The 11762-nt window shown below is 41.4% G+C and overlaps 1 protein-coding gene and 1 long non-coding RNA gene across 3 annotated transcripts; one reads left to right on the top strand and one right to left on the bottom strand.

The window, feature by feature from the left end:
• Positions 1–1467: 1467 nt before the first annotated feature.
• Positions 1468–4174, top strand: LOC119316928. 2 transcript variants are annotated; one of them, XM_037591319.1, is made up of 4 exons: positions 1468–2206; positions 2290–2377; positions 2469–3289; positions 3396–4174. In XM_037591319.1, exons 1-3 carry the CDS (start codon positions 1494–1496, stop codon positions 3273–3275), a joined length of 1608 nt encoding a protein of 535 aa, XP_037447216.1. In that variant the 5' UTR covers positions 1468–1493; the 3' UTR covers positions 3276–3289; positions 3396–4174. The 2 variants fall into 2 exon arrangements, with proteins under 2 accessions (XP_037447216.1, XP_037447215.1); XM_037591318.1 differs by having other exon boundaries at positions 2469–4174.
• A 431-nt stretch (positions 4175–4605) lies between these two features.
• On the bottom strand, positions 4606–6034 carry LOC119316931. Its single transcript, XR_005153414.1, has 4 exons — positions 5658–6034; positions 5333–5473; positions 4829–4936; positions 4606–4715 (listed from the first exon to the last, which is right to left on the bottom strand). It is a non-coding gene; the product is annotated as an uncharacterized LOC119316931 (long non-coding RNA).
• Positions 6035–11762: the final 5728 nt, after the last annotated feature.

Genomic DNA, 11762 nt, shown 5'->3' on the forward strand with positions numbered 1-11762 from the left:
AGGAACCAGGAGCCAAATGCAACAGTCTAGGTCTTCTTCGAACTATTGAAAGAGGCAAAAAAGAGTTGTACCCAGGTTGCAAGGATTTCACGAAGCTATCTTTCATTGTGAAGCTTTACCAAATCAAGTGCGTGTCTGGGATGACCAATAGAGCATGTGACTTAGTTCTGCAGATGTTCACACAGGTGTTGCCAAAGGGTCACTGCATTCCTACTAATCTCGCTAAAGTAAGGAAGGTGATCCGAGATCTTGGGATGGACTACAAGAAGATACACGCGTGCGTTAATGATTGTGTGCTATTCCGTAATGAACATGCTGATGCAGAAGAATGCCCTGTCTGTCATGCATCTCAATGGAAATCTACTCCTGCTAGTGACGAAGACAATGCATCAAGTCATAAATCAAAGAAGCTAGTGCCACAGAAAGTTCTAAGGTATTTCCCGCTCATTCTAAGACTACAAAGGTTGTACATGACAGAACATATGTCATCACATATGAAATGGCATAAGGAGGGTCGGGTGGATGATGGCGTAATGAGGCATCCTGCAGATTCCAAGGCCTGGAAGCATTTTGATAAGAAATATTATAAGAAATTCTCAAAAGATGCTCGTAGTGTTCGGCTTGGTCTTGCTTCGGATGGATTCAACCCCTTTGGGCTCATGAGTATATCACACAGTACATGGCCTGTCATTCTTATTCCATATAACTTGCCACCTTGGATGTGTATGAAACAAGAAAATTGGATTATGTCAATGATTATTCCAGGACCAAAGTCACCAGGAAATAACATAGATGTGTACTTGCAGCCCTTGATTGATGAACTGAATGTTCTATGGGAGGATGGTGCTGAGACATATGATGCTGCAACTAAAAAAAATTTCCAGATGTATGCATGCTTGTTGTGGACCATTAGTGACTACCCAGCTTACGCAATGCTGAGTGGTTGGAGCACAAAAGGCAAGCTAGCATGCCCGTATTGTCACAAACATACAAATTTTATGGCTCAAGTATGGTCGAAAGCATTGCTACATGGGACACCAACGTTTTCTGCCCAGGACCCACAAATGGCGTCGAAACAAGTGTTTTTCAACAACAAGGCAGATAATAGAGAAGCTCCAGTGGCACTTACAGGTGAACAAGTTCTGCGGGAACTTGATAGCATTCATCATGCACCATTCGGACGGTCAAATAAGAGAAAGCAACCGGAAACTAGCAGCTGGCATAACTGGCGGAACAAAAGTGTATTTTTCCAGCTCCCATATTGGAAGAACTTGCTCGTAAGGCACAATTTGGATGTTATGCACATCGAGAAGAACATTTGTGACAGCATTGTGGGGACTTTGCTTGAGATGGATAAGAAATCAAAGGATGGTGTGAAGGCTCGTCTTGATTTATAGGACCTGAAAATTAGGAAGGACCAGCATCCAAAGCCTGGTAAGCATAAGTATGACATAAAGAAAGGTTGCTATACTTTAAAAAAGGAAGAAAAAATAATGCTCCTCAAGTTTCTGCAGAGCATTAAGATGCCTGATGGCTATGCTTCACACATTAAGCGATGTGTAGTCCTCGATCGGTGCAAGATTAGTGGACTCAAAACTCATGATTGTCATGTTATATTTCAGAAACTTCTTCCTATTGCATTGTGCAAGCTTTTGCCAGAGAATGTTGTAAACCCATTGCTTCAGCTGAGTAAATTCTTTTCTGATTTATGCTCCAAGGAGTTAAGGGATGAACATTTGGAGAGGTTGAGCAAAACAATTCCAGAAACTCTATGTCAGCTTGAGATGATCTTTCCACCAGCATTCTTTGATATTATGATGCATCTCCCAATTCATCTTGCTGAAGAGGCCCGATTGGGAGGGCCTGTCCTGTACAGATGGATGTATCCAATTGAGCGATACTTGCGTACGCTCAAAGGATATGTGCGTAACAAGGCTCAACCAGAAGGTTCTATTGCAGAGGGGTACATACTTGAAGAGTGCATGACTTTTTGCAGTCGATTCGTTGATGGAATGCCTACCAAGCTAAGTCAGTCCGAACGTCATGAAGACGGAGGTACAGATCAACCATCAACAGGAATTAGCATCATGAGTATAGTTGATTACTCCAAGAAAGGTTTTGTTTGTGAATCATTGTCTTTGGTTGAGATTAATCAAATGAGGCATTTCATAATAACAAACTATGAGGAAACCGCGCCATGGATTGAGTAAGGATACTTATGTATTTTATTTCACATCATGATATGCATTAATACTTTCCTATTCAACTAACAATCATTTCTCTTTGAAGTGAACATCTTGAGGAGCTGACAAGTAAAAATTCTCCTAATCCTGAAAGGCAGCACAAGGAAGAGTTTGTTGGCTGGTTTGAGAGACGGGTAAGTTTATTTCGCATTTTCACTAATGTTCCTCGTAATAACGTACCAATGTTGTACATTACACTCACACATATTCTATTCCATGAAACAGATCACAGAACTCCACAATGATGGGAAGGTCAGCAATCTTATTTATGCGCTAGCTAAAGGACCTGATCATCTAGCCCGTGTATACAATCGTACAGTTCTGAATGGATATTTCTTTCGGAATTCCTATATCGAGCAGGACTTGAGTACCCAAAATAGTGGCGTCATAGTCAAGGGCGATGCAACCACAGGCAATATTGATTATTATGGGGTGATCAAGAAAATCATATTTCTTGACTTTCCTCCTGATAAGGAGGTTGTTCTATTCCAGTGTGACTGGTTTGATGTGCCTCCTGCCAACATAACTGAGAGTAAGGGGTATAAGAAAAACAAATATGGAATTATTTACCTTGACACTACTCTACACCGATTCCAGGGAGACCCTTACATTCTAGGCCTCCAAGCTCAACAGGTTTTCTATGTGAGAGATGTGAAGAACCCTGATTGGGCAACTGTTATTAAAATGAATCCACGCAATTTGTTTGCTCCTTCTGTTTTAAATGGTGTAGGCCTTGATGAAGCTGTTGAAGCCGATGAAGGTGGTGACGCAGACGTACTGGATGTCGTCGATGCGGAAATTACAGTGCCAGAAATTACAATACCTGGAGAGATCACTAGTTGGTGCAGAAATGATGACGAAGGATCCAGCATTGATGTTTCAGTCATAGAAAATATAAAACCTTTTGAGTTTGAAGATGTCCAGTTCGAATCTGATGATGATACGGATGATGATGAGGCTTACGTAAATGATGGCCATGTTGCTCCTTTGGGACAAGAAGAATCAAATGATGACCAGGGGTTCTTTGTATAGTTTTTAATCTCTTGGTAAGGTGCTTTTCACATGTTTAAGCCATGAATATAAGTCCTTGAACTTTTTTTATGGTCACCTACGAGTAGTTTCTCTCCTGAAGTTTAATCTAATGTGAAACAGGTTCAAACAAGGCACCCCCTGCATAGTGTCATCGGTTGTTGCAAATGAGAACAAAAGCTAGTGCCTAGCACTAATAGTTTGGTGATGAAGAGAAGAGAAGAGTAGTTGATGTTCTTTTAGTGATGTTGCTATTTTGACAGTGATGCTATGTACACATTGTTGCTATGAACTTGTGGTTTTTAGTGTTGTCACTATTTTCATTACTTTGCCATCAACTTATGGTCTTTTGTGTGAACAAGTATGGCTGCTGAAACTTGTGTGCTTTCATGTTGAAACTTGTGTTATATATCTCGCTAAGATGGTTTGTTATATCCTACTAAAATGTTGTGTCTATATATAGTTCTTAAAACTGCATATGTTTTCCTACTGCAGGTGCCACTTGTTGTCACAATTGCAAAGGGACGGTGCATGTATGCATATTTTAACTCTCATGAGTACTTGTAGAAGGAGAATTGTACAATGCTGAAAGATGTTATTTGCATATGCAAAGTGGGATCATATCTTTTGAATGATTCCATTAGAATGAGGTTACTCCTTGACGAACTCGAACTTGAATCATTTTCTTTTTTTATCATGGTTGGAGATGTGGTGTAGCATGAACAGAAGCTAATGGACGTGTCAGCGAGCCCCGAGGGAGATGCCCCCTGCAACATGAAGAACACCATCTGGACAAAGGGGAGGTACACAGATGGCCAAGGATGAAAGGAGGCGTGCAAGTCCGTGTTTCACAGTTATCTCTTTCAGCACCAGCGATTAAATGTGCTTTGTTAGTTCTAGAGCCATGCTAGCTTTGTATGTTGTTCTTGCAGCCTCAACGAGCTAATTCTATTTAAAGCTAATGTTGTTCAATCCTTCTAATTTTGACTATGTGTTCTATCCTCTTAATTACTGTTATTCAGATTTTTTTTTTCTGTTGCCATTCAGATACAAATGTTATGAGATTTCAGGAATTTTGTCATATCTCCCAATCGCCTTAATTTTGTAAGTTGTGTTCTAATTCAATTTTGATTTTATTTTCAGAAATGCCTACTTTAAAGCTGTGTGAATCCATTTTTTCCTTTGAGTTTGCTATTGAGGTGACTTGGGAACCTTTTCTTTAACTTGGTGGATGTAGTTGTAGTGATGGAGACTTGCCTGAATGTTGCTTTCCTGGGCGTGAAGTGCCTTGAATTATCATAAATTCTGTATAAATGTACGTACCTGTCTGCACCTGATGGTGATCTGCTAAAGTTTTGTACTTTCGAGGTAAATTTGCTACATGGGAAGATTCCTCAATGGCAATAATATACCATGATAGTGATAATTGATATGCATCCTACGCTGAACAAGAGCAAGACAGAAAAGAATAAAATATTCTCTCCAAAGTAATTATGGATTGTTTTCAGTGATTTTCAATTCCAAGTAATAAAGAATATAAGGTTACAATTCATCACCTGAAAAACAGATCTGTGTAGTCATAGTAATGTCTTCTCCAATTGACCATACCCTTAAGAATTTGATGAAAATGGATATATCATCAAGAGCCTTGCAAGCAAATTTATCTACAACAGGAAACACACAATGATGACATATCAGATATTCCCAATCACTATATGAAATGTTTAATGTTCACTTCCCTTTGTAACGTTAGCTTATCTAGCAAATTTCTGTTATTCTATACATCTGATTGGCAAGTTTCAAATAGTACAGGAAAGAGATATCCAACTATAATTAGAGTAGGGATCGACACTAATTAAACCTCTTGACACGCTCATTTGAAAGTCAAGTATATTTATGCAGCAACACCTCATTACTCCTACAGAAGATACCATTACTGCTGCTCATAGGAAGAGATATTACACCATCAGTTGAGTTTAGCTAAATTTGCAGCTTTCGTTACAATGCATGAATCTTATTTATCTTGCTTCAACTGAAGTAAAAAAGAGAGGATGAAGTACCCGTCTTCCAGTCATCTGGCAAGCAACAGTCCAGTGCATATTGCATTGCAAACCTTGTTAGCAAGCATCATCGAGTGCCATTGTATCTTGAATAACACAATTGTACAGGGATCTTGAATAGAACATCAAACAGAGGCACATCTAATTGAAATTACATTGGCACATTAGTACACAGTAAACTGCACAGTATGAATTAAAATTTAATTGCAAAGGATAATCCAGAGAGTTGACATGAAGTAATGTCTAAGGACTAAGATCAAATCAGAATTAATCCTGATGGTCAATACAGAAATGAGAATTCATTTCACAAAAATATTGCTCATACCAGTGGAGGCATCGAACTGTGCCCAGATGTTTTTGCGCACCCACGCCCCGCTCCTTGTTGTCTTGTTGCGGGCCTCCGCGCTGGGTCGCCCGTGAGCATGCCGAGCTCGAGCCCATCCTTGGGCACTTGGGCCAACGGATTCGAAGGACGGAGAAGAGGACGGGCGTGGAAGTGTCGTGCCTACGACAGAGCCTAACGCTGGGATGCTCGCGAGCATGCCAGGCTCAGGGACCTCCTCGGCCACTTGGGCGACAGGATTCGTCGAAAAGGCGGGGAAAAGTAGGGGTTGCGAACCTCTGGTTGGCGGTGGGGAGAGGGAGCTGGCGACCAAGGAAGAATGGGGAACGACGGGGAGAAATGTCAGGGGCGGTGGGATTTTTTTTATTTTTTTACGTGAAGCGGTGGGAAGGTAGGTGACGGTCTCAGGGGCCTAACTGAGGAACCGGCTCCCTGTCCATTGATATGGGCCAGAAAATTACCAAAAGTCCAATCAATCCAGCCCAGCCGTTCGTCTGATGCCCAGCGCTCGGCTGAGTTTTTTTACCGGCTAATTAGCAATTGCGTTCTTGAATCGGAAACCAAGCTAGCTGCTAGGTAGGCAACGAATGAATCATATCCAAAATTGAAGTATTTGTAAAGGTGTAGTTAGATTTCAGTTGACTTTGACTAAGTTGAGTGATATTAGCATGTTTTTTTTTAAATCACCTTTTCATTTGGATTTATGTTTTCTAAATTTTAATACATTAATATATTTGTCATTTTTTCAATTGCGACTCAATTAACTATTTTTATCTCTCTAAAAAAATCCAATATTTTATAATCCCTCTAAAAATACATGAAGACGGAGGAGGATCCCAAAGATAAATATTACTTATGTACGTTAATATAAAACATTTTTCAGTTTAGTTTACAGAGGGCGTAGTACATAATGTTGTTTAGTTGTTGTTTTTAAAAAAATATGTAAAAAATTATAATAAATTTATGTGATCATGATTTTTTTCATGAAGACATATCTGTGGATCGTGTATTACACGCGCGCTTTCATTGTTGGGCATGAGACATATTTCAATGGCTCGCTAAAAAAAAGCCCACTAATAAGATTTAAAATAGACTATTATAATTATTATTAATTATAATACGTGCGTTGCATGTGCACGCTTAATAGTATATATAAGGACTCTTCTTTTGTACTCCCAAGAGTACATACTCCCATCTCCTAAGCGCAAGAGAAGATAAAACAGAACCGATGCATGCAACGACCACACACATGCATGTGTCTGATTGCTCCTAAAATTAAGGGATTCAATACCAGATGGCTAATCCGTCCATGTGCATGCACCATTGGACAAAAAAGAAAAGAATCCATGCAAGAAGAAAAGGGATATGTACTGTTTTTTGTTGAGTATATAGTACTTTTATCCGAACGAGTGTACTGTCCTTTTTTATTGAGTATACATTGTTTCTCTTTTGCGTGTACAGTATATACTGATTGGTTTCATTATATGCATATACTAGGTTTTTTTCATTTGGAATGAGTTATTAATTGCTTGTGAACAAAAGAGGTACTACTGGTATTATTGAGTATATACAAATGAGCGTGTACTGCCTTTATTTATAAGCATATACTGCTTTTTTTGGGCGGGGGTAGAGTATATACTGGTTGGTTGGTTTCATAATAGGCATATATACTGGGGTGTTCGCCAAAAACTGAAAGAAGTACACCTCACTTTTTTTCATGGAGTATAAACCATTTTTTCGTGACTGGAGATCCACAACTTTTTCCAAACAAAGTATATTCAATATTTTGCGATTGAGTATGTACCACATTTTAGAGATGGAGTATATGCACCCAGAACAAAAGTGATGGAGTATATACCACATTTTAGAGATGGAGTAACTAAAGTATGTGTCGGATTGTTTTTCGTGATAGAGTATATACCACTTCGTAGTGACCGAGTATATATCACGTTTTTGCCATGTAGTATATACTATTTTTTTTTGCGATGGAGAAAGTATATACCACAATGTGCATACCAGATCGACAATATATACCACATAACATGGATCGGGAGGAAGTATATACACCACTTGCCACTTGGTTTACAAAGGAGTATGTAAAACTACTATAGATAAGACTGATGTACAGATGAGCATGTAATACTAGTATTGTTCACTAAAAAGGTACTGTATCAAGTTCTAAAAAAAGGTACTGTATAATTAATGAAAACAGTATACTACAGGAAATAGTACACTACCAGAAACTGATATTTTTCTGTGAGCCCAAAACCGACAGGAAAATAGGGTGAACCGACAGGAAAAGTATTTCCCGTCGGTCACCCGTCAGGGATAACCGTCAGGGATAGCTTGACAGGGAAAGTAAACTATGTCTGTCAGTTGACTGACAGGAACTATATTCCTGTCGGGTTTCCTCATTTTCCTGACGGGTTTGGCCCTACAGGGTTATATAGGCGTCAGGTTTGGCCCTACGTAGCATGATTATTTAAAATCAAAAAAGTAGTATAGTTGCTTCAAATACTGATATTGTTCCACTGCAGAAATACAAAGACTCAAAATGTAAATATACGTGCATCACATTAGAGCACCATTCTATGATGCGTGATACAAATCATCCTATGATTGCAGTGTGGCGTTATCAGAATTGTCGACGAAGTCCCTTGTGTCTTGTAGCCTTGTAGGTGTAGCCGATCCGGGCGAAAACCTGATCTACTAGGAAGCAACGCCCTGCCAAGCGCCGGCTTGCGCGGCGCGTATAATACGATTCAGATCAGCTGTGTAGGTCAATCATGCCTGAGATATAAAGTAATTAGTCAAACAGGTGCACGCGGTCTCATCATACATGTATGCATGCACATGAATCAGCGAAGGTACCTTAGATCAATGCCGATGGGCGTGCATGTGCGCTCCATCTCTGGCCGCATGATACACAAACATCTTTTCGTCTTCTCGTGATACACGAACGTCAATTGCTAGTAGCAGATTCATCGACGCTGCTACAGATCTCGTCTCCGTCGTCGTTGTTGTTGGCCTCTCCATCGGTGCATCCCGTGTTCTCCGTAAAGCCGTCGTCGACTCGCGCAGACGGCCACATCTGGACTCCTTTGACCTTGGGAAATTTTATTAATCTGAGCGTGTAGGCAGCTTATCCTCCCTATAATTGTGTAACTAACTCAACTAATTAAAGTATAATTAACTATAGAGAATATCGTTGCAATATCCTGCTCCTTTTTGGCAACACTAGAGGATTGTTGCATTATGTTGTACATATTACCATGGATGCTCAATTTGTCGCAATATGTAATAGTTGTTGCAACGCAACGAAGATGAGGCAAAAGCCACCCTATTACAACCAATACATGCTTTGTTGCAATATGAAGCCATGTTTTTTGCAGCAGTATCTATGAGTAGCGCCACAAGGCAGAATTGTTGCAATATATGTCTAAATATAGCCACAAAGATGTACTTTGTTGCAATACCTATCCCTTATTGCAACAAGATGACACATTCACGCAACGGGACGGAACTGTCGCAATAGCACTATCATATTGCAACGGCGATGCAGCTTGTGGCAATACATGGCTTCTATTGCAACAAAATGAGTACTTAGCGCGATGAAACAAAATTATGGCAATATGTAGATCCTATTACCACAAACTGGAATTTTGTGGTAATATAGCATTTTATTGCAACAAAAGATAGTTGTAGCAATAATTTTTTGTTGCAATAGACCGGAATCCTTGTAGTGGGTAAAACTTATGTGTTTGGCTTGCCGGGGATCGCTGTGCCGTGCAATCTTCTCGTCCCTTGTCGAAGCTAAGTTCACGACAGGAGCTTGCAACTTTGTGTAGATGAGAAAGAATGCAGGATGCAATCCTATCTATATGCATATGCAAATATTGATGAAATGCTTATGAAGTGATCTTGGTGTGCTCATGCATGCATCCAATCTTAGTTGGGCCCCCCTACAACGCCTCTTTATTTTCTCTTGCATGGGGTCATCGCACCGGCTTTCTACAAGGGATTACATGCAGCTGAGGCAACGCTTATACAAAAGGGTGGCTGTCGGGCAGTGCCCGGCAGCCTCGCGCCTTACGGGTAGTACTTGCGTAGATGCTCAATATTCCATGAGTTTGGCAGCTGAGTGCCATCTCCGGTCTCTAGACGGACTGTGCCGGTTTGGTGACTCGTACCACCAGGTAAGGGCCTTCCCACTTCGAAGACAACTTGTTTGTACCCTTGGTGGACTGAACGCGCCTAAGGACAAGGTCACCTTCCTCAAAACACAGGGCATGAACCCTGTGGCTGTGATAGCGGCGCAGGGCTTGTTGGTAGCGTAGCACGCGTAGCAGCCTGGAGACGGTTCTCCTTGAGTAGCACAACGTCATCACGCCGGTGCTAATCTTGCGCTACTTCATCGTGGGCAAGCACTCGAGGGGATCCGTAAATGAGTTCCGTGGGGATAACTACTGTCACGCCCAATATGCGATCCTATCCGAGAGGAACTCGAAGGTCCGACCAAGGATAGAGCCGCATATTGAAATGCTTTTGCAAGGTGGAAATCATTACATCATACCATTAAATATTAGTTGGGGATACATAGAAAAGGCATACAATGCCACCAGAATACAACAAACATCATACATGAGAACAACATCTGACTATAGATGAAACAGTAGCAGAAACTCAAACGACATCCAACCTGCTAGCATAGGCTGCCGACCAGGAACCTAACCCTCAATCAGAGAAGATGCAGAAGAAGAACTCCAAAATAAACATCGCTCTCACGTCATGATCATCGCATTACCTGTACTTGCAACTATTGTTGCAGTAAACTATGAGCCACGAGGACTCAGTAATCCCATTACCATGGGTATCAAGACTAGCAAAGCTTAATGGGTATGGAAAGGATAAGTGGTGAGGTTGCAGCAAGCGGCTAAGCATTGTATGGTGGCTAACTTACGAGTACAAGATTAAGATGAGAAACTATGCAACGGTCGCAAACTAGTAATGATCAAGAAGTGATCCTGAACTACTTACATTCAAACATAAGCCAACCGTGTTCTCCTCTCGAACTTCCACAAAAAGATACAGTCACGGTTACGCATGTGGTTGGTGTATTTTAATTGAGTTTACTTCAAGTCAACTACAACCAGATATTAACAAATTCCCATCTGTCACATAACCACGGGCACGGCTCTCGAAAGTTTAAACCCTGCAGGGGTGTCCCAACTTAGCCCATGACAAGCTAACGATCCGCGGAGACAATCCTCCATCGCCGGACCCTCCGATCAGACTCGGAATCCCGTTGCACAAGACATTTCTACAATGGTAAAACAAACCTAGCAAGACCTCCCGATGCACCGACCTAGCCTGATAGGAGTCGCACGTATCTCGTTCTCAGGGTACACAAGATGGGCCAGACGTCAGGTTGGCTGAGACCCTGGTTGCCCAGAGGGCACCGGACATCGCGCGGTTTGGACCAGCACTCATGAGGACCATTGGCCCGGGGATTGATTAAGAGTCCTCGGGTGCTAGCCCGTTGTAACACCTCGGATGTAACTTTCCCAATTTGTACTCCAACTCTTGTCGTTTCGGCGTTAAGATATTTTATTTTCTCGGGTTCGGGTTTTTTGTCTCCGTGTGTTGTTATCATTGTCATGCATCTCATATCATGTCATCATGTGCATTGCATTTGCATACGTGTTCGTCTCATGCATTCGAGCATTTTCCCCGTTGTCCGTTTTGCATTCCGGCGCTTCGTTCTCCTCCGTTGGTCATCTCTACCTTTCTTTCGTGTGTGGGGATTAAACATTTCCGGATTGGACCGAGACTTGCCAAGAGGCCTTGGTTTACTACCGGTAGATCGCCTGTCAAGTTTCATACCATTTGGACTTTGTTTGATACTCCAACGGTTAACCGAGAGACTGAAAAGGCCTCGTGCGTGTTGCAGCCAAACACCCCTCCAATTTGGCCCAAAACCCACCAAAACCTGCTCCATCATCTAGAGCGTTTGATCACGATCGCGTGGCCGAAAACCGCACCTCATTTGGACTCTCCTAGCTCCCTCTATGCCTATATATACCTCCC

Source organism: Triticum dicoccoides, chromosome 6A, assembly GCF_002162155.2.
Source record: "Triticum dicoccoides isolate Atlit2015 ecotype Zavitan chromosome 6A, WEW_v2.0, whole genome shotgun sequence".
Classification (NCBI taxonomy): domain Eukaryota; kingdom Viridiplantae; phylum Streptophyta; class Magnoliopsida; order Poales; family Poaceae; genus Triticum; species Triticum dicoccoides.

Bases quoted from the DNA above. Each gene is read 5' to 3' on its own strand.
- LOC119316928 (XM_037591318.1), top strand. From the start codon at position 1,494: ATGCTCCTCAAGTTTCTGCAGAGCATTAAGATGCCTGATGGCTATGCT. The intron at 2,207-2,289 runs GTAAGGATACTT...TTCTCTTTGAAG, and splicing joins GAAACCGCGCCATGGATTGA to TGAACATCTTGAGGAGCTGA. The intron at 2,378-2,468 runs GTAAGTTTATTT...TCCATGAAACAG, and splicing joins TTGGCTGGTTTGAGAGACGG to ATCACAGAACTCCACAATGA.